This window comes from Macaca nemestrina, chromosome 4 (assembly GCF_043159975.1).
Source record: "Macaca nemestrina isolate mMacNem1 chromosome 4, mMacNem.hap1, whole genome shotgun sequence".
Classification (NCBI taxonomy): domain Eukaryota; kingdom Metazoa; phylum Chordata; class Mammalia; order Primates; family Cercopithecidae; genus Macaca; species Macaca nemestrina.
In genome coordinates, this window is record NC_092128.1 from 36,604,319 (window position 1) to 36,630,982 (window position 26,664).

The window sequence follows — 26,664 nt, forward strand, 5'->3', positions numbered from 1 at the left end:
GATATAGATGATGCCTGTGTCTCTCAAGAGTAACATATAGTTATGTTATACCTGTAGAAAGCTATGTGAAAATATATCTTTATAAAAATAAGAAACTAGATAATATTTTAATGATATATGATTTTCTGTTTTGCATTAGTTCATGAGAGAACTTTAAAGTGAAAGATGGCAGGGAGGAAATGGGGAGATGTAGGTCAAAGGATACAAACTAGCAGATGTGTAGGATGAACAAGTCTAGAGATCTAATGTACAACATAACAACTAGAATCTATAAAATTGTACTGTTATTTTTGTTAAGTAAGTAGATTTTAGCTGCCCTGTCACAAAAAAAGCAGCTATGTGAGATGACAGATTTGTTAAGATGCTTCTGTATTGTAACCATTTTACTGTCTATATGTATCCCTTAACATCATGTTGTAAAGCTTAAATATACACACACACACAATTTTACTACTAAAATAGCATTTCAGTAGTATTACATCTGTTTCACTCCTCCTAGCTTTGATGGTATTGTTGCCTTACATTTCACTTTACAGGTTTTTGTTTTGTTTTGGTTTGGTTTGGTTTTTTTGTTTGTTTTTTTTGGCAGGGGGCGGGGGTGGCGAGTGGGTTGGGAATGTAGTCTAACTCTGTAGCCCAGGCTGGAGTGCAGTGGCGCAATCTCAGCTTACTGCAACCTTCGCCTCCGGAGTTCAAGCGATTCTCCTGCTTCGGCCTCCCAAGTAGCTGGAATTACAGGTGCCTGCCACCATGCCCAGCTAATTTTTTGTGTTTTTTAGTAGAGACAGGGTTTCACCATGTTGGTCAGGCTGGTCTCGAACTCCCGGCCTCAGGTGATCCACCCACCTCGGCCTCCCAAAGTGTTGGGATTACAGGCATGAGTCATCGTGCCCAGCACTTTTCAGTAATGTTATACACACTTGTATACATTGCTATTATTTTGTTTAAAACAAGGGCCACAGGGCCAGCAAACTGAAACTGAATGCCTGTTCTTGAAAAAGAAGCTTTATTGAAACATAGCCTATCTACCTAGCTGCTTCTCTCTCTCTCTCACTCTCTATCTCTCTGTCTCTCTCCCCTTCCCGACCCCCCACCACCCTGTTTCATTCAGGGAGGTCAAGACTGTTACTTTTTTATGTATTTCTTCCATAAATTCGTGGAAACTAAGACTATACTGCCACATGGTAATGTATTTTTGCATGAAATGTTCTGAATGGTGCTGATCTGATATAGAAAGAAAGAGGTAAAAATGTTTGATCTTCACAGCCTGTGTTTTAAAAATAGGATGATTCCTAAGAACACATTTCACTTTCATAAAATTACAACCCTGGAGAAATTGAAGGTTGTTGATTTTCTTAAATAAAAATTTTAATGGGTTTGCTTGCCTGTTTTTTTCCGAGTAGAGTCTGTATTTGTGACTCAAAGTGCTATCATTAATATCATTTTTATCACCAATGGTAATTGTTTGAAAAGTAATTTTCCATTCATGTGATTTGGAAAGACTTGTTACCTTAGCAGATAGATGGCTTGGAATTGTATTTCCTGAGGAAAGTACTGTATAAATTTACAAAAATATGATTTAATTATAGAAATTAACTATAGACCTTTTTTTCAGAAACACATTTTTTATTTAAAGATTGTATGCCCATTTTTTAATTGCTTCTACAAATCTTTATAGTAAAAGAAGACTGATAGGTCGTTTTCCTGTGAAATTTATTACTATCCTGTTCTCAACAGATTAACCATTAATGGGCATTATTTTTAACTCCCTTCTCTGGTGAAAGAAATAAGGTATAAAATTTAGTAGATGTTTATAAAACTAGAAATTTCATTTCATAAAAATGGTACTACAAGAATTTTTTGCCAAGATAAATGGAAAATTGAATATTCTAAGGTACTTTTTTAAAATACAAAAGAATCTTCCAATTTTATAATATGTGTGATTTGCAGTTTTACTATTCTGCCTCTTATTCATCTGATATTATTTCACATTACATTATCATATCTTTAACTTTATATTAAAAGACTCAGAAGAATAAAATACAAAAGAAGTTGGATTGTATATTAGTTCAGGAAAAGCTGTTTAGTTTTGTGTTTATCTAGTTAATATTAATTTTTCACATGTAATGTATTTAATCATTCAGGTAATTATTAAATGTGAAGGTATATGTATGATACTTTCTCCATGGATTATAACCTTATACCTTACACATCAGCAATCTGCCATTCATTGATTACTTGCTATATTCACCTTTTCCTATCTGTCATTAATGTGAGATGCACGTTAGTTTGTGCATCTTTTTTTTTAGTGTGATTCTGAGGACCCTTCAGCTTGAATTATATAGTTCTTCCATCTACAAATATGGCTGAAAGTTGAACTTGACATGGATCAATATGATCTGGGCTAAAATATCTAAATGTGACTGATTATGTTAGCATCATGTCCACAGATCAATATTGAGTTTTATTATGAGTCTGACTCTGTAATTGGGTATAATCAATAAACTTTTGTCTCTTTTCCTTTACAATTTTAAGATTGTACTATATAGGTTTTAGAAACTACACTTAGCTTACATTTAGGACTCTGCTTTTCTTATGATGACCAGAAAGAGATCTATCTATGAATTTTGAGGAACAATGGAGCTTCCGTTTTACCATTGTGAGAAGAGTCCACTTTTATCTTGATAACTGATTGCTTGCTCAATATGCGCGATGTTTCTAACAGACCTAATGTAATAACACCCCAGCACTCCTTTGGGGTAGTGTGTGGCTTTTTCTCTCTGTACTTAGTAAATAACTCACATTGAAGACTTTGACAAAACATACCATTAATGAAAGCAATCATAAAAGCTTGCCTTTTGATAAACCCGCAGGGTCTACAGGCGTTGAAAGATGCAATCTGTAAAGAACAATAAATTTGGGCCTTTGATTGAAGTGCCATTTGGGACGTTATGCTTTGTCTGCATATTTGCACAAACATGATGCTCCCTTTTTTCATGTCTCTTAAACTTGAAGCTTAAGAGCGCTCATTGCCATTTTTACATTAAGGATGGTCCCATTAAAAGCTCCCTACAAAAAGAAGACTGGAAGTGATCCAGCTGAAGTGTGTGTGTTCAATTCTGCCCTAGTTTGCCATTTGGAAAGCAGACTTCTGGGCATCATTGCTGTTTTTTATGAATAGATCTTGGTTCTTTTCTAGTCAATTCCATCAGTAAATGGAGATTTAAAATACAACTTTTCTCAGCGTTGGAAAATAAGATTATTCCTCTGATGGATATTAGATATAGCTTTGAATGGAAATGTAATTACTGCATTCTAAATGATTTGTAGATTTTTTGCTGTCATTTTTACTTAGGCTTCAAAAATTTTGCAATTTATGTTAATATGCTGAACTGTTGGCCTCATATTTCATATTTCAGACTACTGATAAAAGGTAGTCTTCTGTTTGAGTCCTGCATTTTGTATTCTTCACAACCTGTATCTGTCCATCATTAAGCCTGAAAAGTAAATATACTCTACATGCTTTCCTGAATTTACAGATGCAGATCGTTTTCAGAAACATGGTATGGATGAGTTTATTTCTGCAAACCCCTGCAAGCTTGATCATGCCTTCCTTTTTAGAATACTCCAGAGGCAGACTTTGGATCACAGACTGAATGATTCCTATTCTTGCTTGGTGAGTACAAGTCTGTATCTAGTCACCTATAAGTTGGAATAAAAGATTTTAGAAAGTGAGAAATACTTGTTATAAACCAGCATTTTATTCCTGACTCATTTAATAATGGTAGTTGGAGTGAGGGATAAAGGATTCCAATCGATTGCTTCCCAATTTAAAAATTATACACTTGAAGACCACTGCTGTGCCACTCAATAGACAGGAGAATAGACTCAAATAGATGCTAAACTGTGGTTTATCAGTCCCTTTAAAGAAGGCTCAGTGAAAATAGAAGGCTTTTAATAAAGATTTTTTAAAACCTCTATTATAGTACTTACAGACATTTTAAGGTTGGAGTTCTGTTCCCCAGATGTTGGCACCTCACATTTCTCTCTTTTGTTCTTAGAAGGACAACCTAAGTGGCAGGGGAAAGAAAGAGTGGAATTAATATGATAGGAGCTATACATAACAAAGGAAAGTTTTAGTTTCATCTAGCAATCCAAAGTATAACTTGAGTTCCTTGACAAAAGGAAAGGAGTGAATTAAATTGAGTAAACTATTTCCTGGTATGTGTTGAAATTGTAGCCAAAATTTGGGATATGAAGTATAATTTATTTAAAAGGAATGCTTAACACCTCAGAATATGGGGACTAAACTTTATAACCTAAAAATTATGTGTTTTTCCAAACATTTACATTGTGAATAGCAATTCCTCTGAAATTTTTGCAGCCAGAAAATGCGTATTTCTATCACCACTTTAATCTCTTGGACACTGAACATGGTGCAGGTTGAATATCCCTTATCCAAAATGCTTGGGACCAGAGTGTTTCAAATATTGTATTTTCTTCAGATTTGGGAATATTTGCATTATATGTACAAGGTGCGCATCCTTAATCCAAAAATCCAAAATCAGTTTCCTTTGAGCATTGTTAAAAGAAAAACCTTAGCCTAATTAAGTTTAACAGAGTTTAATTGGGCAAAGAAGAATTCATGAATCAGGCAGCCTCCTCAGCCAGAGTAGGCTCAGAGACTCCGGTATAGCCATGTGGTGGAAAATGTTTTATAGACAGAAAAAGGAAAGTGATGTACAGAAAACAGAAGTAAGGTTCAGAAACAGCCAGATTGGTTACAGCTCAGCATTTGCCTGATGTGAACACAGTTTGAACAGTTGGCCACCTTTGATGGGTCAAAACTCAGTGATTGGCACAATAGTAGACTACAGTGTACTTACAACTCCATTTGGTTTATAATTCACGATGTATAGAGAAACCTTTAGGCTGAACTTAAAATATGTAAGGAGGCAGCTTTAGGCTAAACTTGATTTAACAGGATCATGCAGATGCTCAAATATTTTGGATTTTGGAGCTTTCCAGATCTGGGACTTTTGGATTTGGGATGCTCAACCTGAAACTTCATGCAATAAAGTTACATTCTGTTTAAGATTTCAGACAAAATGCCACCCCTCATTGGAGATACTTCAGAGAGGAAGAAGTGAAATAACTTTTTGCCACGCTGACACTAACAGTTCATTAATTCATTTATAGATGTTTATTAAGTATAATTTGAACCTGATCCAACTCAAATTTTACAATCATGTGGAGAGTAAAACATATCATCTCAAAATCCTAGTCAAGCTTTTCATGGACAAACACATAGAGTGAATATCAATAAGGGATAGTGCCCTCTTGGATTCCACTCAAACACATTATTCAATTATCAAAAGCTGTTTTGATTTTGTTGATGACCCCTAGTGTAATATGGAGTCTGAGGAGAATGCTACAAGGTCTTCCACTGCACCTAGAGGGGAGTGAGTGTGATTTGCTTAGAAAGTGTTTTGGAGGCAAATGACTGAATACAAATCATGACTCAACAACTGATTTGCAGTGTGGTCTTGGAAAATTCACTTAACATCCCTGAGCTTTAGCTTATTTATCTGCAATCTGGAAACCATGTAACTACCACGCATGATGGTTCTTCTCTTACTCCTTTTCTTTTCTTCCTCCTTTCCTTTATTGCCTTCTCACCTTTTTCTCATTATTCTTTTCTTTCTCTTACATGATTACCCTGCCCCCTTTTAAAATTCTCTATACTCCCTTCTTTTCTTTTACTATCTTAATCTATATAAATCCATATAATTTATCAAGATATTTTATAAGCCAGCTCCACCTGACGCTGCCCTCCAGGTTTAGCCACATAAACTGCCTGCTGTGTTCAGGTGGCATGCATGCACACACATACATTCTAACATCTCATTTCAGGAGGAACAGAAGCTGCTAATATAAAGCATTAACTCTGTTACATTGTTCATAGGAAGACAAACAGAATGAGAAAAATATCCCAGATATTTAAGTTCCCAAATAGTACATGTATACTGCTGCTAAACTTAATGACATTTTCTTTTAGTTCACTTTATAAAACTTTTCCTGAACAAGAAATTTCATCTATAATGTCATCTTCCTTCTCTTTTTAATTGATTCGTAAAGAGACTGAATTTTTTGGAGTAACACTCTTTGTGTGTGATAATTTAGATCCTATGAATAAATTTGACTAATTTTGAGTGACAGTGGAGAAGCACAAGTTACCCATGCCTTGCTGTGACAGTAAAGAGAGAATAGCATTAGGTTGCCAGTGTCCCAAATCAGTTTCAAAATTGATGATATTAGCTCTTCATGAAACATACCACTAATAAAATAAATGTCAAGGTACTTTCATGCAGCTTCTGCTTATAAGGCCTAAAAGTGCCTTCAGGAAAGCAAATAATAGTATAGAAAGAAAAAACATATCTATGTATCTTTTTTTATTTTGCAGGGATGGTTTAGCCCTGGGCAAGTCTTTGTGTTAGATGAGTACTGTGCCCGTTATGGTGTGAGAGGTTGTCACAGACATCTCTGCTACCTTACAGAACTGATGGAACATTCAGAAAATGGTGCTGTCATTGACCCTACCCTGCTCCATTACAGCTTTGCATTCTGTGCCTCTCATGTGCACGGCAACAGGTATTTTTACTTGCAAATACAAAGTGAAATGTATGGGGTTGACTATGGAAAAGAGAGAAAAATGTGCTTTGCCATTATTACCTAGTAACAGATTTTAAATAGCAAACACTTCTTACAAGGAAAAAAAAAAAAAAAAAGACAGAGAAAAAAGTGTGCATCAATATGCTGTTGATTTAGGTGGGCTACACTTCATGTTTCTTTTTGCTGGTAAAGCCACTTGAAAGAGAGAGAGAAAATATATCTGTGAGATTAGAAACTGCCTTTTATTTCTTATATACCACGTAGTAGTAGGTCTGAACAGCCTTAAGTATCCCTATGATTCCTGTTGTAATGCATACATGTGCCTGGGTAGGATGTGTTCATAGGTCTGTGTGTAACTAATGATCATTGCTTTTCCTCTGTGGAATAAATTTTCACTGATAAAACAAGATAAATAATGGGGTTTATGTAGAGTCTCTTCTCAGCCCCTTCCCTAAATCCACACTTTAGAAACAAGTACTCTTGTTTTACCAAGATGCCAAAAAAATGCCTAATGTTGGCCTCCACAGCTATCTATCTCTGGGCTTAAAATTCTGTCCATATCATTCCACGTGGTGGCTTACGCCTGTAATCTTAGCACTGTGAGATGCCAGGGAGGGTGGATCACCTGAGGCCAGGAGTTCGAGACCAGCCTGGCCAACTGAGTGAAACCCCATCTCTATTAAAAAAAACAAACAAATAAAAATTAGCTGGGCTTGGTGGTGCATGTCTGTAATCCCAGCTACTCAGGAGGTTGAGGTATGAGAATCGCTTGAACCCGGGAGGCAGAGGTTGCAGTGAGCCAAGATCGTGCCACTGCATTCCAGCCTAGGTAACAGAACAGGCTCTGTCTTTAAAAATAAAAATAAAAATAAAAATAAAAAATAAATAAAAATCTGTCAATATCACTCCCCTTCTCTTAATCTTGCTCAGTACATATTTGATGAATGAATGAATACTTTCATTATTTGTGTTAATATCTCTTCTATTCATGGCCTATTAACTTTTTATTCATCTTTTTCTTTTCCCTCCTATCCCCAATTTGTGAACATCAATATTCTCTTACCATAGTGCCCTGTAACATTCTCTTTTTTACATTTCCATTGTTTATCCTAATTCTGGCCTTCATTTTTTTCTTGCCTATGTATCTGAATTTACCTCTTTATTACCTTTTTCTTTCTACAGTATTCTACCAATCAGTCAAAAAAATTACAGAATAACTTTTACCACACTCTTTTTCAAAAAGCTTAAGTGATTTTTGATTATTAAATTAAAAATAGATTCCAAGTGATAGCATCATTTTCCCATTACCATCCTGTTCTATCTACCCATTCTTATCTCCACAAGATTTTACCCCAGAAAACCTGTTTATTCTCCATGTTTTTCTTTTTTCCAGTTTTAAAAAGTCAGACATCACAAAACTCATCTTAGAAGATTTCAGTTAACTCATTCAGACACAAGAACTTTTTATCCGTACTTATCTCGTTACCTTTGTCATATATACTTACGTGCTACATGTGTGTACATGCACACACACACACAGACACACACACTTGCTTCTGTTCCACTAGATCATATTTTAAAGGCAAAAATCAGTTCTCATTCATCTATTATCCTCCACGTACCTAAAACAGTGTGTTGCATTTTGTAAGTACACAATAAATATCTGTTGAAGTCCTTTGAAGTCCCCAGTGCTGCCATTTCTCAGCTTACAATAAAATAAGATTGATCCTTGTCTCACAGTCTACTCAGGTTTTCACTTTATTTTGGAGCTCAGCCTTGATTTGGAATTAGGAGGATGTTGCTGATTTTAGTAGTTTTTTTCCCACTATCTCACATTCAACCCTCTGCACTTAGAAAATATGGGGGTACAGGTGTCAGTCAGGGTGGCTAACTTGATAGGAGCTGTTTTACTAAAACTGTCTCTTGTCTCGTGACTCTGTCTCAATTCCTTCTGACTAAGGGATATCTGACAAAGGTAATGAGATAAGTACAGATAAAAAGTTCTTAGTGTCTGAATGAGTTAATTCCAGCACTAGGCAGACCTCTGAAATGCAAGAGGATGAGAAGGTTTCAGTGAAACAGACAAACCCAAAGCAAATTGTATAATCAGAATATTTTATTCATCCACACAGAAAGGTAAAATTAAATTGGGAACATAAAGTGGGAAATTCAGCTAATGTGCCCCCAAAATATATGTGTTTGAGACACATTGTAATGGAAAGTTACTGAGGCAACAAGGAGCTACTGCTGCTGCCTGGGAGGCAGCCTGATTTGACTCTACTGGTTGCCATAGTTACTTTTATTCTGTAAAACTATTGTTTTCTTTATAATGATACTCTGTAATGTGTAATTCAAAGTATGTTTATATGTTCATGCATATATTATCTTTAATATTGCACATGAAATCCACTTTCCCAAAGATTAAACTATGTACACATTCAGGTATCTCTGGTGGTGTTTTAGAATCAAAATTTGAATCAGTCTCTGATTCAGCATTGAGGTGTCATATAGCTTAAGAAGAAGAAGAAAGGAAGAAGTATAGGGTTGAGGGAAATTTGAACCTCAATTTAGGATAGAAATTATCCAAGATAAGCTGAAAGTTATGGTTTCCTGTGACGTTTACAGTCCAACAGATGTCATTCAGAAATACTATGCTGCCACAGTGAAAGACCAGAAAGAGGCAAAAGATCTTCACTTGAATCCCGGCTCTGAAATTTGCAAACTGACCCATGTTCAACAAATCACTTAACCTTTCTGAAACTCAGAGTTATCATACATAAAAGGGGCAAATACTAATGTGAAAGTACTACATAATTATAAAATACTATCAGTATTAATTACTCTTACTATTCTAATATATTTTCCTTTGCCATTTAACCCAAGAGGATATAAATTGTGAGATGAAAAAAAATGTAAAAACTATGTAGTTAGGATTGTACCTCATTCTAAATAGAAATATTTCAATGTGTATATAATTATACTTCTAATTTCTTTGTTAATTGAATATTCAGGTTTTGGCAACCTCCCCTTGTGAGAATGTGCTTCTCTTATCCATGTCTGTAGCATCTGATATTTATACAGACTTTTGTTTAAAAATACCGTCAATGTCAAGTCTGACTTTTCTACAGTGTTTGCCATAGTCTTATTTTATGATCATTTTTACATCTGTCAAGACACATATTCAGAGAGTCGTTTTGCTCATTACCTGAACTACCTCTGTCATAAATTCAAAAGGAGAAAAGATTTCCTTTTGTTATTGACTGAAGTGAAGGACAACAGTGCTGTCTGGATTTGAAATTTTTCAGGGAGCACATCCTATTGCACAGTGTTGAGCTCTCTAGGTGTGTTCTTTCTGTACAGATACATCTCTGAATAGCACTCTGAGTGTTTCAGAAATAAAAGAATAGAGTTAAACAGAAAAGGTCTGGCTGGTACTAAGACTGAGGAAGAGAGAGAAAAAGAAAGGAAGAAAGAAAAAGTGAGTCAAGGACAGAAACAGACCCACTCATGCAGGATGATAGCCACACACATCTCTGAATAACACAACCACTCATTCAGCCATAGTGCCGCTGAGGACTGACAGGAAGGAGAAAAGAGGCTTTCAGAGACAATGCATCATAGGGCAAAGTTCTAGGTTGATATGTGTGGTTATACATCTTGGTTTTGTAAGTCAGGCTGAGGGTGGAGAAACTGAAGCAGCAACACAAAATGGCTTTTATGTCCCAATTTAATGTAAGGCATACAGTGTATTCACTGACTCCTCTACAGTTTTGTAGGGCCGTCTTAGAGCTGCTGCATGCCTGACAAAGGACAGCTCAGATGTGCTTGCTTTCAAGTACAGGGCACAAGAGTACAACATGACTGTAGTTTTATATATAAAATAATCTCAATTTTCTGTGGATTCCAGATTATATCACAAAGTTGTAAGTAACCTTAATGGGCATCAGTCAAATCATCATATCATAATACCTCTGTCTTCACAGATGCTAACCTTTCCCCTTGACTGTCACTTCAGAAATTATGTCTCAAACTCCCATCTGTAATTTTAGAGACAGTGATTCATTTTTTGAGAAAAAACATAGATAATTGCATCAAATAGGATCATCAAAAGTGTTCACTTAATTCAAGTCTTGGATATGTGACTATATAGAAATTAAGTATACATGACACACACGTTGTAAACGGAGAGACTTACTTTTGGGGCAGGTGAGCAACCAGATGAAAGGTCATAAGCAAGGTTATCCTTAGGTAATGTACCTGATCTGACAGGTTTTATGCCATGTGCTAAATGTGCAAAGGCAGAAGGGACGGGTTTGGGGGAGTATATTTCAAATATTACTAGAGGTTTTTTTATTTTATCAAAAACTATGGAACAACCCTAAATCTACCTAAAGCAGACTTTCCTAGCAATATCGATACTCACCCAACCTCAAGTTCAGTACTGAAGCAAGATAATTGTGCCTTTCAAAACAAAACAAAACAGACAAAACCAGAGAAAAAGAAAAGGGGAAGGGAAAGACGTGGTGTGTTGGAAGTATCTCTGAGTTAGGAATGAGAACATCTGTGTTCCCGTTCTGGCTCTTCTACTGATGAACTACTTAACTTTGAGCAATTGGTTTTAATCTGTCTGAGCCTCAGTTTCTCCCTATGTACCTTGTGAATAATAAAATTAATGCTACCTACTCAGTGTGGTTCCTAAATAGGTCAAATAAATTTCTGTAAGTACTTTGTAAATGATGAAATATTGCTTAAATAGCATGTAGTAATTTTTTAATGCAGTGTATTAGTTAAATGAGCTTTTGGGGATTGTTCTGTGAAGCACTGCAGTGCTCAGGTGAATTTTGTTATGACAACATACCACAAACCGGTTTCAATCAGAAGGATGAGAATGGAAGAGCCCTGAGTCAGTACCTCACCTCATCTACTATCCGTGGTCATGGGGAAAAGCCATGCTGAAGTTCTGGGGCCTCCCTGCCTAACTCCCCCATGCTGCTGAAAAACATTGTGGGCCCCAGAGTGGAGTGGCAAAGAGAGTGAAAAGCAGGAGCCCAGAACCTCGTCATCTGGGATAAGTATGTAGACAGACCACAATTTGGAAAATAGTTGCTAAGGTCACCTAATTAATTTCCTCTGATTTCCTTCCACACTTTCCATTCAATCTCTGCAACTCTTCGATCTTTCTGAGATATTAAATAAAACAGCCTACTAGAGGTCTGAGGAAGAGACAAGACAAAGGAAATTTTTTAGTATATGTTAGACTATATCAGGTTAAGCATGAACAGAAACAAGGGTTACACATTAACATTGCTTTTCTGAAACTTCATGCCTTTAGAGCCTTCTTCTTGTCAATAGTTAGGTGTGGGACAAGGTTTTTGGGTCTTGAGTTGGATCTTCTTATCATTTTTAACAGAGTAAGTTTTTCAAAAACAGTATGTAATGCTGTATGTAGAAACAATCAAACAAAGAACGCTCTATATGTACATAGGTGCCATTTACCGCTACTATTGCCATTCCAGTTTGATATTTGTTGATCTATGTTTATGTACAAAATTGGCTTGTTATTTTACTTTCTCATACTGGTTTTATCAGGATTGGGTATCTAGGTTATTGTAGCCACATAAAATGAACTGGGGAGCTTTCCCACTTGCTCTGTATAAGACTTGAATGGCTTTTTGTAGTTTACCAATAACTCATCCTTTATTTATTTATTGTTTTTTATAAATCACTAAATCAGAGTCTGTTTTATTTTGAATGAATGTAGACTGAAGTTTATCTTTATAATAAAAAAGGAAAACAAGAATATAAGGGTATTAACACATGCTACCTCATAATTAAGGCCAACGTCAATCTGTTTAAGAAAATAAACTATCCAAATATTCTGTAAGACTCACTAAAATATATTAACATAATTAAAACATGAAATGAGCTTTAAGCAATATAATCTACTTATACTACTGCCTTAAAAAGTTAATTCCAAAACAACGTTGATCAAAACTTGAAATTGAAACTTCTAGGTAGCACTTTTAAGTATCTGAACTCATCTTGCTTGAAAATACATGATAATGTATGCATACTACACCCAGATGACTCTTTCCCAGTCATCCTAATTAATAAAGTCTTACCATATGAGTATTCTCTTTGTTAAAGCCATAAGTACCTTTGGCATTTAGGTATGCAATAATACTTGGAACACTGCCCGGGATGAAAACAAAAAAATATGTAAGGCACATGTTAAGCATTTTATGAAGACCACTTAATTTCACTAAAGAGAGACAGGAAGAATTGGACTGATTTTCCACATAAACTCCCTGGGTGGTTTGCTGAACATCTTGATAGTAAGCAAGTTTGTGGAAGATCCTTTACAGCCTATTCACTCATTGTTACCATGGTATACTCTTTATAAATATTAATGTTCACAGGTAACAAAGAATCCATCTATATCAAAAGCATTGCTACCTAAATTTTGAGAAGATTGAATTAATTATACAATGAAACATTTCCTCAATTAAAACTCTTTAAAATTTAAATGATCTTTTTTTAATTTTAAATTAATTTTTATTATTATTATACTTTAAGTTCTAGGGTACATGTGCACAACATGCAGGTTTGTTACATATGTATACATGTGCCATGTTGGTGTGGTGTACCCATTAACTCATCATTTACATTAGGTATATCTCCTAATGCTATCCCTCCCACCTGTCCCCTCCCCACAATAGGCCCCGGTGTGTGATGTTCCCCTTCCTGTGTCCAAGTGATCTCATTCAATAACTCATCTTTTAAACCAGCGGTCCCCAACCTTTTTGGCACCAGTGACCAGTTTCATAGAAGACAATTTTTCCACGGAGTGGGTAGAGCGGTAGGGTGGGGGATGGTTTGGGGATGAAACTGTTCACCTCAGATCATCAGGCATTACTTAGATTCTCATAAGGAGCGCATAACTTGTCTGCACGGTTCACAATAGGGTTCAGGTTCCTATGAGAATATAATGCCGACCCTGATCTGACAGGAGGTGGAAGTCAGGCAGTACTCGCTTGCCTGCCGCTCACCCCCTGCTGTGTGGCCCAGTTCCAAACAGGCCATGTACTGGTACCAGTCCATAGCCTGGGTGTTGGGGACCCCTGTTTTAAACCATCTGGGCTTGGAGATTTATTTGTGGAAAGATTTTTAACTGTTGTAGTTTATGTTGTAGCTACAGAAATTCTCAGGTTTTCTGTTTATTCTTGAGTCAGTTTGGGCAAGTTATGATTTTCTGGGAAATGGTAGATTTCATTAAAGTTATTAAAAGTATTGATATTAAGTTATTCAAGTTGTTTTCTTTGTATTTTTTGCTCGGTCTACAATTCTTCCCTTCCTCAGTCTAATATTGTTCATTTTTACCTTCTCTCTCTTTTCTTATCTTAATCCATCAACTTTATTGATCTTTTCAAAGGAGCAACCTTTGGCTTTGTTGAACTCTATTGTTTCTTTTTTAGGTATACTTTTTATTTTACAATAATTTTATATTACAGAAAAGTTACCAAGAGAGTGCATATTTCCGTTTCCCTTAATGTTATTGTCATACATTTGTCAAAACTAAGAAATTAACATTGGCACACTAGTATTAACTGAATACCAGTCCTTATTCAGATTTCACCAGATTTTAAATTAATGTCCTTTTTTCTGCTCCAAGATTCAATTCAGGATACCAAGTTGCACTTAATTGTCATGACTGTAACAGTTTCTTAGGGGTTTTTTGTTTGTTTTTCATGATCTTGACAGTTTTGAGGAGTACTAGTCAAGTGTTTTATCAAATGTCTCTCAATTTGGATTTGTCTAACATTTTCATGATTAGCCTGAGATTATGAGTTTTTATAAAAAGATGAAATACCCTTCTCATCACATTCTATCAGGGAGTACATAATGTCCACATGACATCTTGGTAGTATTTGTCACATTTCTCTATTGTAAAGATGTCATTTTTATTTTTTTCATACTCTATTTTGAAGAAAATAGCTAAGTTCAATACACACTGAAGAGGAGACAGGAAATAAACCCCACCTCCTAGAAGGAGAACTATGGGCATACATTATTCAGAATTCTTCTGTAAGGAATATATGTCTCTTCTTTCCAATTTATTTATTTATTTAACCATTTGTTTATATCTTATAGATTCATGTGCAGTTGCTTTATACCTTGGGTTCAATCTAATATATCTAAATTACTTTATTGCTCAGATTATTCCTGCTGTAGCCATTGAAAGCTCTTTTATGCTGGCTCCCTTTGATATGCCCCACTCATTTAGTCTTTGAGCACTTTCTTAATTTCTGGTAATCTGACATGCTGCAAGCTCATCTTTTATTTTCCCTACTCTAGCCCAAGAATTAATCAGTTCTCCAGGGAGCTCTGGTTTAGTTATTGTTGTTGTTTGTTTGTTTGTTTCTTTTTTAGAGAATGGTATTTAGAAACCAAGATCTAGGTGACATGTGTGCTTATTTCTGCTGGATAAATCATGGCTTCCAGGCCCTCTCAGTTGGACAGGGCTAGGTGATATACGATGTATAATAATCCATGAGTTCATACTGACATCTCCAACTGGAATCTAGGACATCAACATTCATTTCAGCATGCTTTTCTTCCTTATCTTTAACTCATCTTTTCAACAGTGAGAAATCTTACTTCCACCATCCATTTACAAAATTGTTCAACCCCGATCTTCATGCAAAGCAGTTTTGGAATTCGCCAACTAGGCTATAGTACTTGTCTACAAAACCTTTCAGTTTCCAGTCAAAACACTGTTTTCCATAGATCAATAGGAAAGCAGCTTTGTCTCTCGCCCTCTTTAGGTTATGCCATCTTTCCTAACTTCTTATGCTAGATGTGTAACTCACTACTTGTCAGCTTTTCTTCTTTTCTAAGAGTTTAGGGCTGTAACTTCCCCCACTAAATTCTGTTTTTACTACATATAGAAATGTCCTATGTACTATTTAATTAAAATTCATTCTAAGTAATTTTAACTTTTCATAATTTTTGACACAAAATTATTTATAAGTATGTTTTGAAATATCTCGGGAGGCTGAGGCAGGAGAATGGCGTGAACCCAGGAGGCAGAGCTTGTGGTAAGCCGAGATCGCGGCCACTACACTTCAGCCTGGGTAACAGAGCAAGACTCTGTCTCAAAATAAAAAATAAAAATAATCTAAGAATATGAAACTTTTTTGGTTATTTTCTTGAGAACTGATTTCTTACCTAATTCCTTTGTGATCAGAGAATGTGATCTGTATAATACCAATTCTTTATAACGTGTTGAGATTTCCTTTGTGGCCAAATATGTGTCAAATATTATAAATGTTTTCTGTCACATGAAAAAAATGTATGTATTCTTTAGGCAGTGCAAACAGGATTTGTGTGGTTAAGATCTTCTAAAGTCTTGCTAATTGTTGCCTGTTTGATCTGTGGGGTTATGACCAAGTTGAGTGGTGATCTACAACTGTCGTAGTGGTTTTTGCTTTCTGTTTCTGTAAATTTTTACTTTGTATATTTTGAAGCTGGTTTTTGAGGGGTTGCTTTCTGTTAGGATAAGATCTCATTCTGTCACCCAGGTTGGTCTCAGATTCCTGGGCTCAAGTGATCTTCTTCCTTAGTCTCCCAAATTGCTGGGATTACAGGTATGAGCCACTGTGTCTGGTCCAAGGCTGTTCTGTATTCAAGCTTAAGATTGTTAGATATTCCTGGTAGAGGGACATTATTATCATCATTTGGTGATGGTCATCATAACTAATAATGATTTTTGCGTGATATGTATGTGATTATTAATGTAGCTTTCTTTTGATGAATGTCTGATGTATGTTTGTTCACATGGTTAGCCTTTCTGTATTCTTGAATTTTAGTGTTTTTTGATTTTTTCTGGGGTTTTTTTGTTGTTGTTTTTTGGTTTTTGTTTTTTGTTTTTTTTTTTTTTGGAGACACAGTTTCGCTCTTGTTGCCCAGGCTGGAGTGCAATGGTGCGATCTCGGCTCACAGCAACCTCCGCCTCCCAGGTTCAAGCCTTTATACTGCCTCATCCTCTGGAGTAGCTGGGATTACAGGCATGCGCCACCACACCTGGCTAATTTTGTATTTTTAGTAGAGACGGGGTTTCTCCATATTGGTCAGGCTGTCTCGAACTCCGGACCTCAGGTGATTCGCCCACCTTGGCCTCTCAAAGTGCTGGGATTACAGACGTGAGCCACCGTGCCCGGCCGTATTTTAGTGTGTTATAAATAGTAACCTAGATTTTGATTTAGTTTTTCAATATGACTTTTTCTGTCTTTTAATTAGTTTGTTCCACTTACATTTATCATGTAGTTGATAAAAGTAAATCACATATTAATAAAAGTAAATCCATTTCTACCATTTTATTTTAGGCTTTCTTTTTTGGCTCATGTTCTATAAACTTTTTGTTTCCTTTTTATTGGTATACTTTTTGTTTAATTGAAGTTATTTTCTTGAATTCTATTTTTTTTTTCTCTTAACAGTTAATATTTTCCAACAATTGCATTTGAGATTTACCAGGCATGTTGCTGAAATTTTAAAGTCTTACGCTAATCAGCAAATTTCTCCTCCTGGGTAGTTCAGAGTTCTTAGAATATTACCCTCCAGTCACCCCCTTTCTGGCCTACATGCTTAAATTGTGTGGTATTTTAGTTATATCCTTTTTTCCCAAAACTTACGAATTAAATATTATTTTGTATTCAGTACTTCCTTAGATTTAGAAACAATTTTCCTTTTTTCTGAAGAATGTTCTTTGGACTTTCCTATAAATGGTCTCCGATACACTGTAAATTGTTATCGGGAATTTCTTTTATTTCATCCTAATTTTTCAAAGAAAGTTTTGCTAGTTATACAGCGCTAGGTTGATAGTTATTTTCTCTTAGAACTTTGAAGATATTCATTTTCTTCTGATTTTCTTTGTTGTCATTACAAAGGCTCTTGGCAGGCCAGATGCGGTGGCTCACACCTGTAATCCTAGCACTTTGGGCGGCCGAGGTGGGCGGATCACCAGGTCAGGAGTTTAAGACCAGCCTGGCCAATATGGTGAAACCCCATCTCTACTAAAAAATACAAAACTTAGTAGGCATGGTGCCGTGCACCTGTAGTCCCAGCTACTCAAGAGGCTGAGGCAGGAGAATCGCTGGATCCTGGGAGGCGGAGGTTGCAGTGAGTCGAGATGGCGCCACTACACTCCAGCCTGGTGACAGAGCGAGACTCCATCTTAAAAAAACAAAACAAAACAACAACAAAAAAGGCTCTTGGCAGTACAAATACTAGTCTTTTAAGGATGATTCCTCTTTTTCCTCTGGATGATTTTTTTTAAAAAGATTGTTTTGTTCTTTTTATAAGTACAGTATAAGGTTTCTTTGTACGGATTTATTTTAATTTATTGTGATTGGGACATATATGAATTTCTGATCTACCTGCCATGATATCGTGTAAGTGTGCATTTCTTTTTATTTACCCTGATTGGAATATAAAGATTTATATTTGTCATTAGTTCTGGAATAGCATTATCTCTTTAAATATCGTCTCTTCTACAATCTTTTTCTTCTCATTTGAAACTCCAATTACCCATGTACTAGGCATTTTATCTTCTATCTCTTTTAATGTCTCTAACATGTATTCTATCTATGTATTTTTCCAGCTACATCCTGTGTAATGTTTTTAATTCTGTATTCTAGTTGTGTTGGAGAATATTGTGAAGGGCTCTACAGTAAACATGGCAACTATTTTGGGCTTTGTACCTATACAAAATCTTGTAACTATTTTTGACCATATAGTCTCTGTTATAACTATACAACTCTGCCATTGCTGTGCAGAAGCAGTCATGGACAATATATAAATGAATGAGTGTGGCTTGTCCCAACAAAATTATATTGACAAAAGCAGGTGATGGGCCACAGTTTGCCAACCTTTACTTCAGTTCTCTCTTTAGCTGCGACATCTACTGTTTCACCCATTTATTGGTTTGTTAATTTCAATTAACAAATTCTTTAGTCCTGGAAATTCTGATTCTTTTTCAACTCTGCTTGATTACTTCTGAATATCTTTTTCCTTTCTTGGTTTGATTCCATTTTTTGTTTCCTTAGATCTTTTATAATTATTTCATATTATCTTTCAAATAACTGAATTTTCTATTGTTTCTGGTGACATTTTTGCCATGGTCACTTGTTTATTATTTTTTTTAATGCAACTAGCATTTTTGGTAATAATCATTTATACTTGAGATTAATCTGTGGGAATTCTTATCAGGCCTGGGCTCAGAATGCTTCCCTCTAAAGAGGACTTGTTCTTGTTCTTCCTTGATGTTAGGGAGTGCACTGTCTGTTCACTGATACTATCACCCATTCAAGGGTCCCATTTTTATGCAGGCATCTCAGGCTTAGCAGTTCCAAATTAGGTCTATGACCCAGTGATCCATTCCCTTGGACACAGCTGTAAAGCTTTCTCAGTATTGATATTTACCACCAAGGCAGCCATGTTGTTCGTATTTGCCCCTTCTCTGCTTTCATCAGATTCATTTGTTTTGTTAGCCCACCCTTGGGAGAACTATTTTACTTTATTGTAAGAGCTGGACAACATTTAACATATAATTGTTGTGGCTTATGCAGTACTTAGGTGTTTCGTAGTGAATAAGGATTTGGGGAGTATCAAGTTAGTCCACCATACTGGAAGCAGAAGTCACATGAAAATTTGCATTTAAAACATTATTTGGACATCTTTATGGAGAACATCCTGGGCCCCTCCTCAAACTGCCTTCTGCTTCAGGTTTCACCTAAATAACTGCTGCTCATTCATCACATTTCAGGTTAAATATCATTTCTAAACTGAATCCTTCTCTGACATTCCAAACTAGATCAGACCTTTATACTTTTGCCCTTCTTAAATGTAATTGTATACTTATTGTCTAATTTTTATTTTGTATACATTTTCCTACTATAAACTCTATTGGGGCAGAAACCATTTCTGTTGTGCTTACATTGTATCCCATGACCTGACCAAGTGGTCCATAAATATTGATTGAGTAAATAAGTGAATGACATTGCACCATCTGTTTACAAATTTTGTAGGTGATATATTATGGACCTTCTTAAGTAAGTTTAAAATTAAATGTTTTTAAATTAATCAACTGCAATTATTTTTATGGCACATGATAAAGGCCCTACATAACCAGCAAGATAGCATCATTTTCCATCATAGAAATTAATATAGTAAAACAGATCCCCTTTTAGTGTATAAAATTGGAAATGATTGTAATGAATGATAAACACTACAGTTGGTGAGGTTTCAGGGAAATTAATAATTTCATGCACTGCAGGCCAGAGTATAAGTTGATAAGTGCTTTCTAAAAAACCAACTTTGCAATATGTATCGAATACCCAAAAATAAGCATTTAAGCTAGCAATATACCTTTAGGAATTTATCCTAAGAAAACATTTGGATATGGGTTAAACATATACATTATAAGATTAATTAAATATTTAAGCACTATCTATGATAGCAAAAAATGGAAGAAAAATGCCTACATTTCTAAATAATGGATAATTGGATTAGTAAATTATAGCACATCCATATATTGAAATATAATTATTTCATTATAAATTAGAATTTTTAAATTATATTTTTAAGTTTACCATTCATTAAAACAATCAAATTATGAATCAGAATGTATAATACATCTATATTTAGAGAAATAAATTATAATTATATTTAAAAAATAATATTTCAGTTATTTCTGGTTGGCATATTTATAGGAAATTTTCAGTTTGGTCTTTATTTTTCCAGATTTCTCTTCTCACAGTATGATATATATGAAGTCCTTTAGTTACAATGTATGTTGTTTTTAAAAAATATTAGGTATAGGGCAGAGGGTGATATTTGTATCAGAGAACCTCTATACCAACTTTAATTCTCTTTACTTTAAATTGCTCTTGGTATTTCTTTCTCTTGAATTCTAGAATTATGTATAGCAGTTATTTCAGTTTAGAATAGTCCAAGAAAGTTTTCTTATTTGTTTGTTTGGTCCCAGGAGAGGCCAGTTATCAAGCACGTTTTGGTCCTTGGTCTATTCATCACCACCCTAACACAAAAATGAGGTAATACGATCTTCGATCTTCATAGAGTCAGATGATTGCTTTCACCATAGTGGTATCTAGCCTTTTGTAAATAAACATCCAAGGAAATTAGAATGCAGTGCAAAATCCAGACAAGGAAGGAGGGAGTGTTTGTAAAAAGATAAGAACATATTTCAGAATCTCATCCTTTAAAATATTTTCTCATAGAAAATCTGTTTCTTATATCTCAATGATCATATAAAGACATAATTTCTTCTGGATATTTAAAATTAGAGGGGAAGTAAAAGGGCACTGAGTGTGTAATGTGTGACCATCCAAATGATGCATCATTTGATTCAAACAATAGGAGGTAGTATAGGTTAGGAAACAAAAAAGAAGGGATTGTTGTTTTCTTCCTCATCATCTTTCGTCATTTCTTATTCTCGTGCTGTGACATCCTCTCCTTTCCATTCTGTTCACAAATGGATATTGGTGGGAAATACACGAAGTGCAAAGTGACTTTTACCTGCTGTGCTGCAGGCAGAATTGACAATTCAGAAATACCACCCTCTAGGTGTCTCTCCTCTTCTCACTTTCCCTAGAGGAAGCTAAGATGTCATGCATTCCTCATAGCAGAGGCAGGTGAAAAGAAGCCTGTAAGAAACTCAAAAGCACCACAAACTTTGTCAGTTGCCCACGCATTGCTTGTGAAATAATCTTTTACAACAAACCACCAGATTTCCAGGACAAACTTACCTGATGAGTTGGAGATGGGGTGGGGGAACATTTAAAATAAATTTAACCAAATTAATTTAATTTAATGTCTCATTAATTTAACTATACTTTGCTATACAGTGTTAACCCTGGTGTCTTTATTCAACCCACAAGCTTGCTAAGCACTGTATACCAGGCAATATGCAGAGTCCTAGAGATTATAAAGCCTGGGGATTATAAACACATTTATCCCTCACATATCTAGAAGCTGTCCAGGTGATAAAAGTGATTGAACAAAGTAACTCTAGAAGATGGTATAGTTTTCATTAAGTAATAGAATGGATGCTCATCAGCACTAAATAATGAATTTTAAGTAGGAATGTGGGCAGATATGACTACATAATTTTGGAAGTGCTATTTAAACAAAGTTAAACAGATTTCTTTACTATCAGGCTTCTCAGACCCCTTCATATGCTGTGATTGTCCTGTGAACCTCTAAAAGGGTTGTGTAATTTGCATTGTTTACAAAATATCTGGGCATCCCTGAAGGTCATTGTTCCTTACAATGTGTTTTGGAAAATGTTGAAAGCCATTAATTCATCTTTACTCAAATTTACTCCAAAGGAATGGATATTAAACATGTCAAAATTAGTTTTTATTGGTGTTACAAGTCTCTGAAATTTTTTATTATACTGGAAAAGGGAACTATAAAATGTGTGAATACAAACTGTTCGAACAAGGGAAGTAAAGCAGTAAGTTTGCACAGATCCGAATATTTAAGCAGATTTCCTCATTGATATTTTCTCTTCTGCTCAAATGCCTCATTCTGCTGCCCAGTTTTGTACTCTTTTTCTTAGATATTTCTTACCCTATAGTGTAGTTGTTCTTTACCTTTATAGAAACTAAATTTTTAATTTGTTTTACCTCAGAAACCATCAGAAATCATAGAAAATGGATTAGGATGAGTAATGCTGTTTACTCCTCTCATTCCTGACTTTTTCTTTAAAAATATCTTTTTCAATTTGGAGCTCATGTCACACTTGTTACAGGAGGAATTGATAATCAGGATGTTCAATACATATAAAAGAGTTTTTGCATTTGTTTTAGAATGCAGTAATCTGCCAGATTGATGAACTAAGCAAGTTACAAAATTGCTTAGTTCATGGAGAAATTTAAGTAAGTATGTATGTAGAGGCCTTATCAACTATTTTTTAGATGAATCTACCTTTCAAAAAGTATTGTCTGTGTTTGTGTACACACATTTGTATGCAGCTTGCAGGGGGATGTACGTGTGTGTGATGGCTTCTCTGAAAACAGAATGTGACCCACAGGAATATGTTAAGATCAGGCCTCAGCGGCAGAAGGTTCTGTTGTACAAATTCTGTTTTTTAAGAATCTTTGAGGTAAATTAGCACACAACTGCATTTGGTGTTCAGTTGCTTATTGTTTAAGACCAGATAGAAGTTTTATGTCATAACTTGTTTGACTTTATCTGTAATTAAAAGAAGTGTATCTATTTTCATCTGTGTTTTATAATTTGTTCATATCTTAAGCCTTTTTCACAGAGCACCCTATTTTTATTGAAATCATGTAACTTCAATAACTACAGGCCCCAGAAAAAAATGAGAATAGTAAATCTTGATACATAAGACTACCCTTTCTTCTCATCAGAACCACTTTAATATTTAATTATCATCGTAGACTTAAGTCCCACTTAACATTCGAATGAGAAAATTTGTCTTTTATGTTACAATTTTAAATAACCACATTTTAACAGACTATCGATGTCAAAGCGGCATGATTATGTTTACTTATATCTAAGGAGAAAAATTCTATTCTTAAGATTTAAAGTAAATTATTTTACTATTAATTAAAGTAGAATTAAACACCGAAGATTTTCTGCTAAGTGTTAATACATGCTAACTTTAATTAGAGATCTTTTTACCCAGTGCACTTAACTACAGTTCCCACTTCTGTTTGCTTTTCACGAAATGTTCTATTTTAGCAACTATCACATAATAAAAATGTTACAAGCTGAGCATGGTGGCTCTCCCCTGAAATCCCAGCACTTTGGGAGGCTGACGGGGGGTGGATCCCCTGAGGCCAGGAGTTCGAGACCAGCCTGGCCAACTTGAAACCTCATCTCTGCTAAAAATATACAGAATTAGCCAGGTGTGGTGGCGCGCACCTGTAATCCCAACTACTTGGGAGGCGGAGGCAGGAGAATCGCTTGAACCTGAGAGGCGGAGGTTGCAGTGAGCTGAAATTGCACCACTGCACTCCAGCCTGGGTGACAGAGGGAAACTCCATCTCAAAATTAAAAAATAAAATTAAAATGTTCCAATAATTTATACCCTATTCTAATATACCCTTGTCATATTACTAATTCATGAATTCTTATCATGTTAAGTAATTTTTTATATTGCATATATCACTCATTCATTTCCTCAGCATGTATGTGTTAAATATCAACAATATGCCAGCTGGTATTCTGGCACTAGAGATACATCACAAAGGAAGCAGACAGTAACCAAATAGATAAATGTATCATGTTAGGTGGCAGCCATATGTACAGTGGCCATCAATAAAACATATTGAGAAAAAGGTCTATGGGAATGGGAAACACACCTTCATATAGGATGGTTGAAGATAACCTCACTAATCGCGAGTCATGTAAGTAGATACCAGAAGAAAGTGAGCAAGCAAGCCAGGTGTGCATGTGTGCATATATAATTTTGTGTACACGTAGAGAAAGCGCTCTCAGGCAGAAGCAGCAGCACTTGCAAAGGCCTTGAGGCTGGAGCTTGCTTCCTGTGTTTAAAGACTAGCTAGGAGGCCAGCATGGCTTGAGTGGAAGGGAACAGGGCAAGTAAGGGGGTAGATAAGGTCAGATTGTGGGAAGCGGGGCTAATAGACCATTATAAAGGCTTTGACTTTTACCTTGTGTGCTACCATTACAACATTTGAGTCAAGGAGTACTGTAAAAATGACTCATGCTTGAAGAGGCTCAGAGTAGTGTGTGGCCAGTTCTCTGACAAAGAAAGCGCTGAAGGAGAAAGACCAAGAGGCTGCCTACATACTCAGGGATAAGCTGATGGTGGCTGGGGTCAGTGGATCAGTGGTGGATATGGTGAAGGAAGGTCAGGTTCTGGGTGTGTTTTGAAGGTAGAGCTGGCAGGAATGAATTTATAAACTGAGCTTATATGAACAATAATTTTTAAATCTCGAATACTCTTAGTCTACTAAACAAACATTCATAAAATATAACTGGTTTAAATTTCTCTCAAGGCTTTTGTAAAAACATACTTTAGAATGTATGAAAGAGCAAGGTTTAGGACTTCCTTTCTTAGGGTCTTCTTTAACTAACTTGCTGATTCAATGGTAAGCGTTATATTTTCAATGTCATTGGTTTTTAAAGTCTCCACCTTAGACAAGTCAGATAGAAAATGTCTAATGTAAGGATATTCAAAATAGTCCATTATTGCTTTTCAAATGTAATTTTCATGGTTTAATTGGTTTTCTATTGCTCCTTATTATTTTCTGTCAAAATATAGCAGAAAGAGAGGAAGGATAAGAGCAAGAGCATTGTCCTCGGAGGGCAAGAGACCTAGGTTCAAGTCCAGGCTCCTGCGTTTGTCAGCGGTGTGACCTTGGAGAATTAACCTAACCTCCCTGAGCCTCAGCAGCCTTCTCTTTTGGAAAGGAGACAGGATTGCTGTGGGCTTTATGTGTTATTCTACACATAAAATAGCCAGTACAAATTACCAGACATGCATTTAAAATTCTATAAGTGCTCATCATTATGTTTGTTTTAATAATTACAATGACAAGATGTTGATGATATGGAAAGTATTTGCATTTGTCAGGAAGAATTATTGTAGGAGGAAATGTTACCTTTAGAGTTGACTACTGCAAAGTTACCATTTATTACCCATAATTTAGATATAGAAGGCTGCTTCATATTCCTAATATTCAGTACTTAATCTTGTATATATACTAAAATAAGGATGTGTAAACAAAGGCAAGTCCAAATTGCTAAACATGGAATTTAACCTGTCAGATTTGTACCTAATTTAGTGATAAACTCAGTAAAATGGTGGTCCTTCACTCTATATAACATTCTTTTCTTAGTGAAGGTTGACACAAGTAAGCTTCCCCTGACTTACCTTTCTCACTTGTCATCACCTGACCCCCTGGCTCCATTCTGTCAAGCAGGCAGTGTGCCACAGTGAAGTCTAATATGATGGGACAACTTACACTATCACCGTGGATGACTATCTCATTTGACAGTTGAACCAAATAGAAACGTTTACTCATATTTAACTATGTAGCGCCTGTCAGGTAGCTAAGCCAAAAGATTATGTCAAATCAGCAGAATAATAAAGATAAGTTATTTTCTCTTTTTATCAATTTGCATAAGCATATTCAGTGAAATAATCACCTGTAACATTATGGTATGAGTTTTTATTGTTGTCTACATAATAATGTAATTTAGGTATAGTTTTTGTCTGAATACCCAAATTCCCAATTAATGATTTAAACAGAATTTCCCAGTTGAACTTTTGTGATCATTATCAGTGCATAATTATTCATAGGTTAAAGTTTGTATTTTGTATTAACATTCGCTCAACAGGAATTGATTCTAAAGTAATATGTGAAAAATCCATTATTAAATAAATGTAAAATATTAGGATTCACTCATAGTTCACTGCTTTGTAATTTATGCATTAGACTTTTTCTCCTTCCTAAAAATACTTGAAAGACTAATATTTGGCCATTAATTTTTCCATAGTTAACATTCAAAATGAATTCAGATGGAATAAATGTGATTGATTTATTATTCTGCGTATGAAATTAATGTTTCCCTATTTAGGAATAAAATATTGTAAGAAATGTTTTTCAAAGCGTAAATTCCAGCAGCATGTGAGTCTCTGAAGTAAAAATTATGTACTCTATATTGGAAAAATATTCTCGTACTTAAATGATACTTTGATTTGACTGAGAGGTCATTATGTCAGTATAATTCAGGTATAAGTTTAAAATTAATTGCTTTCGTCCTCATTGACTAGTTAACAAGCATCAAACATATGTATACATGCACATACATATGATTATATGTATATATATAAAGGAACAAATAAAAATCTTGTTAGGAAAGTTATTTTAAGCATTCATTTTTCTTTGTTTTCAATAATTCCTGTTTCTACCT

The 26,664-nt window shown here is 35.2% G+C and overlaps 1 protein-coding gene across 10 annotated transcripts in view; it reads left to right on the plus strand.

The window, feature by feature from the left end:
* LOC105475142 (calcium dependent secretion activator 2) overlaps window positions 1-26,664 on the plus strand; it is a 564,483-nt gene that overhangs the window by 396,769 nt on the left and 141,050 nt on the right. For all 10 annotated transcript variants that reach the window (XM_011730292.3, XM_071094565.1, XM_071094564.1 and 7 more), the window contains 2 exons: window positions 3,540-3,676; window positions 6,464-6,651. In XM_011730292.3, coding sequence (XP_011728594.2) covers window positions 3,540-3,676; window positions 6,464-6,651 — 325 coding nt within the window. The remainder of the gene's footprint in view (window positions 1-3,539; window positions 3,677-6,463; window positions 6,652-26,664) is intronic.